General features: G+C 38.6%; 1 protein-coding gene across 3 annotated transcripts in view; it reads left to right on the top strand.

The window, feature by feature from the left end:
- The first annotated feature begins 196 nt into the window (after positions 1-196).
- The window catches only part of LOC143296161 (poly [ADP-ribose] polymerase tankyrase-like), a 73,996-nt gene continuing 59,493 nt past the window's right edge, over positions 197-14,699 (top strand). For 2 of the 3 annotated variants that reach the window (XM_076607969.1, XM_076607968.1), the window contains exons 1-6: positions 197-317; positions 6,336-6,467; positions 10,328-10,532; positions 11,346-11,660; positions 13,602-13,676; positions 14,498-14,542. In XM_076607969.1, coding sequence (XP_076464084.1) covers positions 6,369-6,467; positions 10,328-10,532; positions 11,346-11,660; positions 13,602-13,676; positions 14,498-14,542 — 739 coding nt within the window. In that variant the 5' untranslated portion in view covers positions 197-317; positions 6,336-6,368. The remainder of the gene's footprint in view (positions 318-6,335; positions 6,468-10,327; positions 10,533-11,345; positions 11,661-13,601; positions 13,677-14,497; positions 14,543-14,699) is intronic. The other variant, XM_076607970.1, reaches the window with a different exon arrangement.

The following is a 14,699-nucleotide window of genomic DNA, read 5'->3' as shown; positions in this document are numbered from 1 at the left end:
TCTTTGAAAAAATTGACTGAATCGTTGAATGTCATCGGCTTTTTCATATGCACGCACAAATATAGGACATTAAGTATGCTCAGAACATGTGTAAAACATCCATTTAAGGTACTGTGTGTAATATATGGACAAAAGTTTATATGTTGAATAAAACAGAAACGAAACGTATTACCGATTAGTTGCCCATGCACATGTAAGAGAAGAGCTACCAAAATGGCGTCCCATGTGTTCCCATAGCCGGTGTTTGAGGAAACGCATTTATCGACCGATCATTCCTTCGTGGCTTGTTGGACGAAGAATTTGGAGAGGAATTTGAGGTGCTTAAGTGTAATATTTTGTACATGCATCGATATTTTGTTTTATGCATTTTTGCAAATTATAGTGATGGGTTTGCCTTGCAGGTTCATAACAATCTCACGGTCTTTGGCGCGTATTTCACCGTTTGGTGACGCGACTTTTTCTCGATGCTCATTTACGTTGTCTCTGTTCAGCCAGACTTTGTCCTGTGGTCGTTGAGACGCTACTGTTTTCTCTAGCTAATGCTGTTACTGTTGTGCAGTGATTCGCTACAAGACATTAGCCATTTCAGTAACGCGAACATCAACGATCGCTGTCTGCGATTTTATCTGCATCTGTCATTCTGTCATGTTTTTCATTTGAACTCCCGAGACAGCTATCTATAGGTATTTTCCCCCCTCCTTTTCCTGGGCCTTATTTTCTAAGTGGTCTTGGTTTTTGGAAAAGTCCCTTGATTTAAGTAAACGAATATATAACACCAACGGGTTGGACTGTTTACAAATAAGATGCTTTCTTCACAGCCAAGACCGGTCGTTCTCTTTGTACGCGGTAGTGGCCCCTGAAAATATTCCATCGCAGCAATACTGCAGGAAAGGTAAATAATTTTACAGTGCTGGTGAAAAAATGAAAGAAAACGTTATCAAGCTTGGCTGTATGATAAATGAGTGGAGTGCAGTTTTTGCTTTTACAAGTTTAAAATATTACTTTAAAAAAAATTCTGAGAAGTGAGGAATCGCTCAGTAATAGTATTCCTTTTGTTCAGAAGTAATTTTAGAAGAAAGAAACATACTGGCTCGCAGTAAACACTTTAAAGTATTGAGGTTATTTTGCTATGGTATGATAATAGATGTAAATATCAATCAAGCCAACTTTTGCGATGTGGGATTTTGTGTATTTTATCTCATAAATGCCATTAAAAATCTGGTCTTTTATCTTAAAGTGCAGACATCCCCCACTTTTTAACCCTTTCGCTGCCAGGAAAATAAGATTTAAGTGAAATCTATTTGCCAGGGTTTTTTCCAAAAATTTTCCAAAAATTCTGTGCTCTTTGTTATTGGAGAAAGACCCATAAAAGCTTACATTTTTTGAAAGGTAAATGAATAAAGAATACAAAACACATGCTGTTTTCCCATTTTATATATTTTTAGTGACATGCTTTTGTTTTGCAATCAGAGTTTTGATTTTGTCACATTTTCAGCTTGTTCATTACAAACATTAATCAGGTAATTTGCACTAAAATATATTTTCTGGACAAATGGATATCTGCAAACACAAAATCATACAAGAACAAATTTTTTTTTTTTTTTTAAAGAGATAGATACACAATGCATTGTGACTTCTCCAAGTGATAAGATGGATGTGAGGCCACGCCCCCTCAGTCTCCACCCCCATCCCCTCTTCACCCCTCTCACATGGTCACTTAATCCAGTTCTCATCAGACCGTGTTGGCCGAGTGCCAAGAATATCATAACTAATTCGGTCATGTTCTGTCGTCTGCTAACATCTGTACAGCCGGCATCACTCACTGAGTCGCATCTTGGCCACTCTTGATTGCTCCCTTTATTTTCTATCAAATCATTCTATAAATGTTCATCACTGTCTTCTCCTTTGAATTTACGCTTCAATTCTGTCTGAGCATCAGCTAAAGAAAGAAATCTTGGTTGATTTAGTTCGTCACGATCACGTCTTGAGCACGGCGTCAGTCCAACATTTTGTTGAGCGAGCGAGGAGAGAAGTCAGGCAAACACTGGGACAGTGACCCAACCAAAACGTTCAAATAAAGGACTGTTTCATGACGTAGATAGGGTTTCTAGCTATGAATAGAATCTAGAGAGATTCCCCAGGGTAAAGCTACCACTATTTTTGTCATCGAAGTGAATACAAACCAGGGAAAAGTCAGAATATTTTGATGGCGAGTTATCTCATCATTGTGGCAGCGAAGCATACAGCCTTGCCATGATGAGTTATCTTGTCATATAGGCAGCCTAGGGGTTAAGATGTGAGTTTCTACTGCTGGCCCTTTTCCTCCTTCACTTTAGGCCTACTCAGCCTCCTTTGTGAGAGCAGACCAGTGGAAGATCTGTGTTGATTAAGAAGCGAACTATCTTACCATTTCAGCAGTCCCCTTGATCCTCAATTCCTCTGTTGAGATTTGTTTTCCTCCATGACTGTGGTTATGAATATTTGGGGTAGAATATTATCCGCCTTGGAGATTTCTTGTGAGTTTCTGGAAGTTTTGTGCTTTTAAAACATAAATATTTGTTGTTTTTCCCCTTTATTTCATGTCTCACGATGCCTTCTTTCCCAATTCCACCCTTGTACATTTGATAGTATTTTGATTTTTCATCAAAAGCATTTAAAATAGCATGCTTTGCCATTGAAGATTCTTGCTATATTGTATCACTGTCAAGGAGCAAGGTGGAAGAATGGTGAAGATGCTCATATACCAATACAGTGTCTGAGGGTCTGGGTTTGACTCCTGCTCTTGCCCTTACTTTTAAGTTTGATTAGAAAATCAAACTGAGCATCAAGTCATTTGGATGAAATGATAAACCAGGTCCTGTGTGGAGCACACACTTAACGCACTGGAAAAAAAAACACCACAGCAACAAAAGTGTTGTCCTCTGGCAAAATCTTGGAAAAGAAATCCGCTCTGACAGGCACACAAATATTATTGCATGCACTCAAGGCCTGACAAGCACATTGGGTTATGCAGCTGTCAGGCATCTACCTAGCAGATGTGGTGTAACAAATATGGATTTGTCCAAATGCAGCGACGTTTCCTTGAGAAACTGAAACTTTTACTGTCCTGGGTTCGGAGTGAGATCATAATAACAATGGTCAGTGGGGTAAAAACGGTCATACACGTAAAAGCCCACTCGTGTGCATACGAGTGAACGCAGAAGAAAAAGAAGAAGATTGGTCATATTCTTTCAGAGATCAGGTTGGGTTCAATAGACAATAGGTCATATGACCGGAAGAACATAAAATCAATAGGTCATTTTGAAAATCAATAGGTCAAATATCACCCGTCCCGGGCTTTTTCAAACTTTAATAATGCACAAATGAAAGGAAAATGTAATACATTGGCCATTCTGGTCATTCATTGATAGAAAAAAAAGAAGTTAAGAATGTCATTGATTTCTGACAAGAAAACTTTCAGTTTTCCCGGAACTGCACTCGGTTAATGCAAAAGTGGGAACGCCAATTCTTCTCGCCGAAGCTCGCGAAAGGCAGCGATAAAGATTCGTTTCGGATTTCGTTTCGTCACGGATCCGTATTTTAATAAACCAGTTTATAGTCATTTCCTGTAGGAGCAGACGACAAAGCGATCGCGATCGTTAAAGAGAGAGAGAGATGGTTACTTTGGTTGACCGACTGGTCATAAAAACAATAAGTCATGTGACCTGGCAACTTGAAAAACAATAGGTCATTTCAAAATTAAATGCGTCAATGACCGATGTCGAACCTGATCCCTGTTCTTTGGTATTGCCACCCTCATTCAATCAAAGGGAAACTCTTTGTAAGTTGGTTTCAGTGATAATGAAAAATTGGCATTGTTGCTGTACAAATGATGAAATATAAACATGTGTAAATCTGACAGGAATAGTGGAGGTAATAAACCAACAACAATTATGACAATACCTGATTAAGTATGAATGCTTTTCATTTCTTTTCCAAAGTCATGCTTAAAGCACTTCACTTGCGCAAAACTGTAAATGAAGAAATAATATAAATCATTTCCCACACTCTGTGAAGGCATTATTTAAAATATTGTATATGCACACATAAGATCAAATAAACACATTAAAGATAATGTTATGTGTGTCAGTGTTTGGTGGGTTATCTCTAATGGAAGCAACATACCCACCATGAAGGCCTCAGAAAACTGTAAGATTGCGTACATGGTGGTGTAAAACAACAAACTAAAAAACTGTCATACACATAAAAAGCTAAATATCTTTGAAAGGAGAAAGGTGGCAGAATGGTTAAGATCCTCATATGTCAATACAGACTATGTGAGGGGCTGGGTTCAGATCCCACTCTTGTTTTTCCCAAGCTTGACTGGAAATCAAACTGGGTGTTTAGTCATTTGGATGAGATGTTACACAGAAATCCCAGCGCATTAAAAAGAACCCATGGCAAAAAAAAGTGTTGTCCTCTGGCAACATTCTGAAGAAATCAGTTCTGATAGGTACACAGATATTTATGCATGCACCTGACTAGTGCATAGTTATGCTGCTGGTCAGACATCTGCCTAGCAGATGTGATGTAGCATATATGGACCAGTCCGAACGCAGTGACGCCTCATTGAGAAACCGAAACTGATATTTGGTGTCATATACTGTACCATGTCAAACTGATGCAAACTAGGCCTATTGGTTTGCTCTGCTTGGCCAAATTTCGCGCGGCTAACAGTGAAAAGACGGGCCCACCCGCTCTCAGCCAATCAAACGCCTCTAAAAACTATAAGCGCTTAAGCATTCCTTTGGCCAAGGCTCTCCACGGTGACACACACAGTCCCGACAAGTGGGATCGACTTCTTGTCGGTCAGGTCGAGCTCCTCGACCAATATTGCCACTCTGTCCACAAATCGGGCCTCTGTCAACCCACAGGTGACCTCCACGGTCACAACGGCCTCCTTGTCAGGACCGACGGCTGCTCAGGGGCCCTACTCGGCCCGGCGGAGCCGGCAGTCCCCACCTGCCCAGCCCTCGGTCCTACAGTGAGATGCCTCATTGAGAAACCGAAACTGATATTTGTGCAAGTGTGTGTGTGTGTGTGTGACTAAAACCTGACTGAATTACACAGAAAAGAAATGAAGAACACCCAGAGGCAGCTGTCATTGGCTGTACCCTGGTATGCAGTCTTTGTTCAGATAACTGTAAAGTTCTTAGAGCTTGGTCTTTGACCAAGATAGATGCTATATGACCATCGGTGTCATCATCACCAGCTGTCTTGCGACACTATTCCAGTTTATGCAGAAAAAATGTAACAAAAGCTTCACTCAGGAATGCCAAGTAAAGAGTTTCTGGATGAGAGACAGCAGATAACTATATATAAAAAAAAATTTTTTTAAATGCTCGGTGATTGGATGCATGGATGTACATGTAACCACATAGCTTTTAGACAACACATTATTTGTCATTCTCTCAGTGAATATTAATGTTGTATGTGTGATCTCCACCTGTATTGTATGTAGACTTTGACTGGATGCTCGACACTGGGGGAAACCTCCTGCACACAATATGTAAATTAAACTACAGTATGCGTGAACATGTGTATAAATTATAATGAACATTGACACAGCCATGCACATCTGTTATCTGTGTTTCTCATCTGTACTTTGTTGGAGCATTGTTCGTTAACAAGTTTTAGTGTGTGATGTTTTTTTGTTTTGTTTCGTTTGTTGTGCCATTATCTACTTTCAAGGCTTTTCTCATGACCAAGCATCCTAACCCACACCGATGAAATTCAGGTTCTAAGTCTTTTGTCAGACATATTGTATTGAATTGTAAAACAGTAATACAAACCACAATAGCATTCATAATGTGCATTTCAGATGTATCTTTTGTGCATTAAGCAAGATAAATATTTGTTGAGCTGAACTGTGTGTTGAAAGAGGTATGCACCAATTAGCAAAGAACCATCCATGCTGGAGAGACAGCAACTTCGATGGCCAGCACTGTTTTGATATGTGTCATTTCCACTGTGCAATGCCAGTGTCCATTATATGGTTAAAACATGCTTTGAAAATTAAAGTTTGCTGATTTATACAGGTCTAGATGTGAACTCGTATTTACATGCATTTTTGTTTGCACATCATGACAAAGCTAATAATACCATAATGGGAACTCACAACTGTTTTTGTAGTGGGTACAATTTATGAAAGAAAAAAAAGTACTGAAAAATGTATGGTGCTGAATCTTCCACTTGTAACACTAACAGTGTATGGATGAAAGTGTCATGTAAGGAAAAAAATGATGGGGGCTGTTATATTGTACACTTTTCAATTTGTAATTTTTTTCTTCTTCCAGGCACTGTGCCAGAGTAAGCTAGGTAAGTATAAGATGGAGAAGGAGGAAGAGAAGGTGGAGGCTGTGACAGCTGAGGAAGGGGAGAGTGAAAAGCCAGCTGCAGCAAGCGGCGGAGGAGGCTCAGGGAGCAAGGTCAGCTACATTTTCTTTCAACAGTTTAAACTAAAATACACTTCTGGTGACATACTGTACCATGTCAAACTGATGCAAACTAGGCCTATTGGTTTGCTCCTTTCTTTCATTTGTTGAAAGTTTCAACATTAAAAAAAAGAAATACAACACTAGTACTGTAGTAGTGGTTGTGTATATCGGTGCTAGTGGATATTTGGTTGTCTGAAGCCCTATTTCAGTTCTCCAGATGATTTAAGCAGCATTTGGACGTCTTCTAGTTTGCAAGGAATGTTAGTTTGCAAAGAATGTATTGTAACGTAGTCCTAAAATTTTGTAAAAATGATGACAATACATTATTCTCATTGTACAATAATTTAAAATGGCCAGTCTAGCTTTGTAAACTATTTTGATGCCTTGGATACATGATTTTAATGTTAGTCCTTTTGCCACTATGGCCACTATATTAACAGATAATTCTGCCGTCTTCACATGGTTTCCAAACCATTTGTTTAAAACTTCTTATAGAAGACATTTACACTGTTGTACATAGTTCCTACATCAATCAGATGCCACACTTTGCAAACGGAATGATTTTCTTTTTTTTTACCCCCTCCTATCATGATGTGCCCTGACTGCAAAGGACATTGTAACCATCGTTTTGTTACTCTTGGCACATTAAGGTTATTTATCATTATGATGGGTATGGAGAGAAAGGAAATAATGCCTGCAAGTAAGAGACTAGGCTGTCTTGGGGAAAAAAAAGATAAAGGATTAGAGGTTACAAACAACAGAATATGCTCTAAAACCTTCAGTATTCAGGTTGAAATGTGTCAGAATAATAAACCAAAGTGAACAAATGTGATAGTATGCATCTAAAAATATCTGTATTTGTAAAGAGAGAATCCATGAGATCATACTTAAAGTGATGCTTGACATTTAAGCGTTGAAAATGCATGCTCAGAGAGGAGGGGAGGGTGTGAAAAATGGAAACTATGCTGAACCCTCCCACAAAGAAAGAGAAAAAAAAGAAGAAAAGCCGTAAAAACCAGGATATCCAGTTGAGACAGAACAGGGCAATATCCAGAATGGAGGGGAAGAAATGTGGATATAGTCCAGTCAATAATAGAAGGGGTGCAGAAAATGCTGTTCATTTTGTTTCACCTTTGCTTCAAATGCAGTTAAATACAAATGTTACTGCTACTTCTACTGGTTCTGGGATGGTGAAATTAGCTTACCAAGACCTGGTCAGAATTAATTACTGTAGAAACCGTGCTCCCCTTCAACTTCTACTCATTTCACAATCTTTGATCACACAAATGAGTTTAATTGGTGTACAGATAAATTTGGAATTATGACAGTGGAATATGTATCTTGTTGGTAAGACCTATCAGAATTACAGTGGCAGCAACACTCACCCATTCCTTCTCATTTCTCAGTTGGTCACACTGGTTAGGCTTGTGCTTTCACATCACACAAGCCTACCAGTTATACCCCTTCCAACCCCCTCACCCCCCCTCTCTCTCCCTTTGCTTCCCAAACACATCCCAGTTCACACTTTTGACTCCCTGCAATTGTATGAGAACAGTTCACTGACATTGCAGTCATGCGTCTTGAGAAAGGTTGTTGGAAAGAAGGGGATGGGAGAGAGAGTATGTGGGAAGGATAGTTATGAGGTTGAGGGTGGTGGAAATTGGTGGTTGACCAGTGAAAATAAGTTTCTCAGTTATTCATATTCTCATTTTGTGTGATTCTTATTTGTCATGTGGTTGACAGGAAATGTCTTATTCACTGGTGAGATGATGAGAATGAGTGTGCTAAACTTGTGTTCAAAGGGGTGTTGCATGTAATGTTTCTCCACATTGTGTCTGAGTGATTGGAGTGCTGATAGTTACTTTGTTTTTTTAAAAATTTATTTCTTCATGTGTAATGGCACATCATATATATTTGCATGTGCTGTAACATAATAATTACACTTTATGTTTAAAAATTAATGGTGTGAAAAATTATATGAGCATGATTAAGTGTTAGCTACAGATGTGGTTTTTTTTAGGAAGTTTTTGATTTTGTGAACACACACACACACACACACACACACACACACACACACATATATATAACTTATAAGAAGGCATCCACGGACACATTTTGCATACACTTGCACAGCACATTAAATAAATATGATGGTGAAGTCAGTATAGGAATACAGAGCAGTAAAACACACAACAAACACTAAGCAAATAACTTCTTAGTTCGTGGGCTGCAACTCCCATGTTCACTTATAAATACTCAAATGGGCTTTTACGTGTATGAGCATTTTTACCCTGCCATGTAGGCAGCCATACTCTGTTTTCAGGGGTATAAAAAACATCAAGTTACCACAGTTAAATCGGCATTTTTACAGTTAACTAAAATATATCAATGTCAATTCATATTTAGCATAAAAACAAATTCTGTTGTAAAGTTTACATGTTTATGGCATATGGAATGTTGGCCTAGAGGTAACGCATCCACCTAGGAATCGAGTGAATCTGAGCGCACAGGATTGAATCGCACCAGCAGTCACCAGTATTTTCTCTCTCTCCACTAGACCATGAATGGTGGACTGGATGCTAATCATTCGGATGCATTTAGCGCTCATAAAAGAACCCACAGCAACAAAAGGGTTGTCCCTGGCAAAACTCTGCAGAAAGATCCACTTTGATAGAAAAACAAATGAAATTGCAGGCAGGAAAAAAATACAAGAAGATGGGAAGTGCTGTCAGTGTAGCGATGCGCTCTCCCTGGGGAGAGCAGCCAGAATTTCACACAGAGAAATCTTTTCACAAAAAGAGTAATACAAATACAAATTATTTAATGCAAAAAAGTTAACTTAGAGAGATAAGAAATTTCTACCTCCCCTCCTCCCACTCTTTCTCCAGTTCCCCCCTCTCTTTTTCCCTCTGCCCCCTCTCCCTCGCTGGCCTTTCCTCACTTTTACTTACACCAACACACATACTGGCAGATGCACAAGCAGGTACACATGCATACGCTCGCGCGTGCGGACACATAAAATGTGGTAAAATCATTTTCAACAACCAAGCTGACACAGGAATAAAACTTTGTGAAGGGGTTTTTAATTCAAGTCATTTTTTGTGTCTTCCAGGAGGTAAAAGTTGATTGACTCAGTAAAACATCTGTACAAGTTATGTAGCACTTCACCACTGACATTGAGGCTTCTGAGCTTTCATAAACATTCAGTTTTTGTGCGGGCATTTTTTGTGAATACAAGGTGTACTAGCAGTAAAAATTAATTTATTGCATAAAACGTTTTCTAGATATTTTATCAATCAGTAACACATTCAGCTGTCACACCATATGCATCCATATCACGTGGGCAATAGCCATGTGGATGCTGTGCCTTCAGACAGATGTCAGGAAATACATACTGAAATAAAGTGGAATGAGCAAAAAATGACTAATTGTCATTGGGAAATCCATCTTTATGGTAGACCATTGTGTGAGCCTGTGTGTTTCCTGTGATGTGGAAGTCGGCAGGGATGTTTCTCTGAATTGAGTTGGGCGATAGTTTACTGACTTTGCCAGTTCTTGGTTAAAAGCATTTGTGTGGTGTCTAAGTTAGAGTAAGTAGTGCGTACATGCTTGCGTTTGTGTGTAAGATTGTTGAGTTTGTACTCCTGTATGTGTGTTTTTGACTCACTTGTGCAAACTTGTGCTTTCCTCGACCTGTATGATTGTATTTGGTTTCATTTGATTTCCTGTGTTGAGAAGAGAATTAATGGCACTAATTTATTGTTGCTCCAACTGAACTGCAATCTTTATTTCATGACACTAAAAGTCTTGTATTTTTCTCTCTCTCTCCCCCTCTTTTTTTTCTGTTACAGCGTAAGCGAAGCCCGCAGAAAGTGGAGAAAGTGGAGCAACCCCAGCGTACGCCCTTGAAGCGCCAGCGGAATCCTGTCAAGCTGTTCCAGTCACCCGCTGAACAGGAGAAACCAGTCATGAAGCCATCCAAGGCGGGACCATCTAAAGAAGAGGTTCAGCTCTTGTACAAGAAAGGAAGTTTCCTGGCACTCCGAGGAGATGATGGTTTGTTCTTTTAAATCTTCTTTTGTTTGAGGGTTGTGAGGGTTGATATGTGTTCAGCCTTAAGGCACCTTTGCATTGTTAATAGGAAATGCCAAGTAATATGACCCTTCCCAGTCAGCCTGCCTAAATCACTGCTTTTGAAATCATGACATACAACGTAGTGCTATGCCAGGCTACCTGGACACAACTGCTTAGGTTGCTTCATTTCCCAACAAGCTACACTGTATGATACCATTAAAAAAAAAAAAAAAATAATGCTCTAAAACAAAATTCATTAGGATTTTGAAATGTTTTGCATAGAAATCCCTTTCTGATTAGCAAGTAGGTTCAGGGGGACTTTAAAATTTTGTTGGCCAAAATACAGAACTTACACAATTGAAGATAATTCTTGCACAGAAAAGTTTGTTGAAAATTTCAGTGAACCAAAAAATGCATTTATTTTACTTACAAAGCATGGTGACCTTTTGATGGTTAATAAAGTTGACTATAAATCTTAAATAAGTTTACTGTCAAGTTCTGTCAATATTATTTTTACTGTAGACGTGTGGTGACAGACATTTCTTCCATCACATGAAAAATCAGCAATTTTATCCTCTACTCACACAAGTCAAAGAATTGGGAAACTTCCTCAAAGAATATACTTTCCTATTGAATAAGAACATATGCATTGGATATTATATCAATAAATTGTATGGAGTGTGTCATCAACTGGCTGATATTAACATGAATCACGTTGTTTTTTTCTTTCAAACCCATTTTCTTTTCTCACATTGCTATATAGAAATATATTTGATTTCTGTGATTATTTTTCAGGGTCATTTTTCCTGTGTCGGTTGAACCAGAATGTCTGCTCAGGCAAATCCCGCAAGTTCAAGCTCAGCTGGTTGTCACTGTCAGAACCACCGAACATCTACAAACTCGATTATATGGACAAAGCTGACATGGACAGCATCTTGACAAACATTCAAATGGATCGTGTCTCGCGTGATGTGTATGAGTTGCCAGAGAAGGAGAGAGAACGCATTGACAAAGTTCTGAACAAAACATTGAAGTTTGTGGCTGGTGACCTTATGGACGAGGATTTGGAGGAAGAATTGGAAACGTCAAATGACCTGGCTGAAGAAGAAGGTTAGTATCATTTTATACTGAATTATAAAATCTTGATATTGAATTCTTTTTGTGCATTGTGAGCTGAAGTAGCTGCAAATCAGTTATTTCTTTCACTCTTGTTTAAAAAATAGTGTGTGTGATTACCCTTATTCGATTTTGCTTGTATGTGTGTGGTAACTTTTAATCATCCTGATACGTTTGTGATTTGTGTGTTTGTATTGTAAACTTATTATTTGTCTCCCATTAAGATGCTGTTGCAATTTGAGGTTTTAGCTCATCACATCAGATATTAATATCTCACTTGTGTACATTCTGTTATCACCATCATTATCTTTATCAGTTTGCTTTGTCAAAAGAGGACAGAATTAATGCTTGTACACACCCACCCACACACACACAATCTCTTAATATCACTAGTATAAGTGGTATTATTGGTAGACATTTTATCAACTGGAAAAATGTCAGCTTCAGGGGACTCCTTTCTGATCCCAGCCAGCTTCAGTTCACACTGTCACCAATGCTTCCCCACTTCATTATGTCACTGGCTACTTAGGTCAGCTTTGTCAAGCTTTGCCAGTCGTTTATGGGGGAAGAAAGAACTTGTTTTCAATTGTTTGGAAATACATGTATTCAAGATAATTAAATACTGTAATTGGTGCACAGGAGTTCCATGATTTGATTTTATTAGAAATATTTTATTTGAATGTAACAACACAAAAACAAACACAGAAACCTTCCGTGTAGCATTCCCAGTTGTGTGTGGCATCTTGTGACACAATCAAGGTTTAATCAAATCTTTCCCATTAGGGTACAGTGGAATCTGACTGTTTATATACAAAAGGCATTTAGGAAATTTCCTGGCTACAACAGAGAGATCTGTGCATCCTTTGGGCAATTTTAAGTATGCTGAACAGTGAACTGGAGAGATTAATAGGTTTGCAATTAACAAGAGACAAGTGGAGACAAATTACATAGAATGTCAATATGAGGAAACAAAACAAAAAAGACACTCTTAGTTGTCTTCATTTATTTTCATTAAACAGACAGGAAATGCTCCTCTTTGCAGACAGACATTGATACCAGAATGTACACGGCTGCTCAGCCGAGCACAAAATCCACCTCTTTAGTGTCCGAGCAGCGTCTAGGGTCAAACTTTTTTTAATGCCAGACTTTCCCACCTCACTCTGCATTGGCCGGCGCATTCACCGCGGTATTTCTGGCCCCGCATGCCAAACCTGGACACTGCCTTCTTTGTTTCACTCGGCCCCACAGCCCCTGCCCCACTTTTCTCACGCTTCCACAGCATCCACACATTTCCTGCAGGGATTACACTCACCCTGCTCTCCATGCCCCTGCTGCTTGCACTCACCATGCTACAGTGTGTTCATTTAAACACTTGTTGTGCTGACAAGAAAAAATCTACAACTCAAAAGAGTGGGCTGATCTGCATGCAGGCATGCTAAATGTTCTGGTGATTTTTACGATTTCATTGTAATAAGTGTATGTTTTCTTAGAGAGGGATTTAAATTTTACGATTTTTGCGATTATGTTTCTGCTTGACTTTCTCTTCTCTTTCTTCATGTATGTTTCAACCGTTGCCGCAACAATTGCTATGTAAGAAAATATATTGTGTTTGGAGTCAATAGAAAGCTCATTTTGCATTCTTTGTAGAAACCCACTTCTTTTGTCGTTATTTCCAATCCATCCGGGAAGATGATGCGCGAAAGAAACAAAGCAGATTTACCGCTGAACAAGCGTACAGCGAGTGCCGCTGGCACGGCCTGTTTGTCAGCTGCGTTTATTTATATCCATGCCCTACTTCCTGGGTTCATGAACTTTCGCTGGGCCAACTAAAGTGCCAGCACTGAACATCCGTGTGTAACTTAAGATCATTCCTTGTTGGTGGAATTATGAATTGGAAAACAGTTGGTATCATATGCAATGATGCATATATTTCAGATGATGACAGCAGTGATGAACCTCCATCAAAGAAAAGGCGTACAACCACAGGTGCTGAAAGCAAGAAAAAGACAGGTATGTTGAGTTGATGTCACTGTATAGATAAAAGCATAACTTTGTTGTTTGATGCATTTCTAGAAAACAATGATTTGTCATGGATTTGTTTTAAAATCAGAATATTTTCAGTTAATTGGAAATAAGTTTCAAGGTATATATGAGCAATTTTCACAGAATAATGTTTTAATTTAAACAGAAGTTTAATTAATTAATTCACTGCCAAAAATAAATAGCCTTAACTTTTTGACTACCACTGGTGTAGCGTTTGCATCTGAGGTAAAGACTCAGTCCTTGTCAGTATCAGATGTGCATATATTTGTGAAAGTTGGAAACCAGAAAAGAAAACCGCTTGTGAACAAATTTCAGCAGTGCTTATAAATCTGCATTGATGCAGTTGCATGCATGTAAATGTTCAGTGGTATGTATAAATATGCACAAACGCACACAATTACATATAGAACACACACACACACACACACACACACACACACACACACACACATTCAAACATGTAGCAGTTCAAATATCTTTTTTGGTAAGTGTGAATGGATATGATTTTTTTTTAATCATCCCTATCGATGTCTTTAATAACAATGGGAAACTGTTTTGTTGAAGTTTACAGAAATCAAAGCACTATTAATTGCAGTCCAGCATGAAAAGGTTGAGGGTCATTTGGATGAGCTGCTAACAAATTGTTAGGAATTATGTGAATTGTAATCCAGAAATCGGGCAGAATAAAAAGAATCACTTGAGTATTTTCACAGAGTTCTCTTTTAATTAACACTTGTCTAATTATACAGCAATTATTGACATATTTTGGATCTAATGTCTGTGGACAGATGCTAAGACCAAAAGAAAGGCAGCTGCTCAGAAAAAAGAAAAAGGTAAACATTTTATGTTTGCTGCATATTGTCTCTATTTTCTTTAACTTCAAATTTGCTGGTTTGGGCCTGGTTTTTGCTGTTTAGTTTTGGTCTCATAAACATTGTTTCTGATTTAGATATCAGTTATTGTCAAAAGAGTAATGCTGAACTTCTTTAT

This window comes from Babylonia areolata, chromosome 21, assembly GCF_041734735.1.
Source record: "Babylonia areolata isolate BAREFJ2019XMU chromosome 21, ASM4173473v1, whole genome shotgun sequence".
In the NCBI taxonomy this organism is placed as follows: domain Eukaryota; kingdom Metazoa; phylum Mollusca; class Gastropoda; order Neogastropoda; family Buccinidae; genus Babylonia; species Babylonia areolata.
Note: the sequence above shows the minus strand (reverse complement) of the source record. Positions and strands in the feature narration are given on the sequence as shown.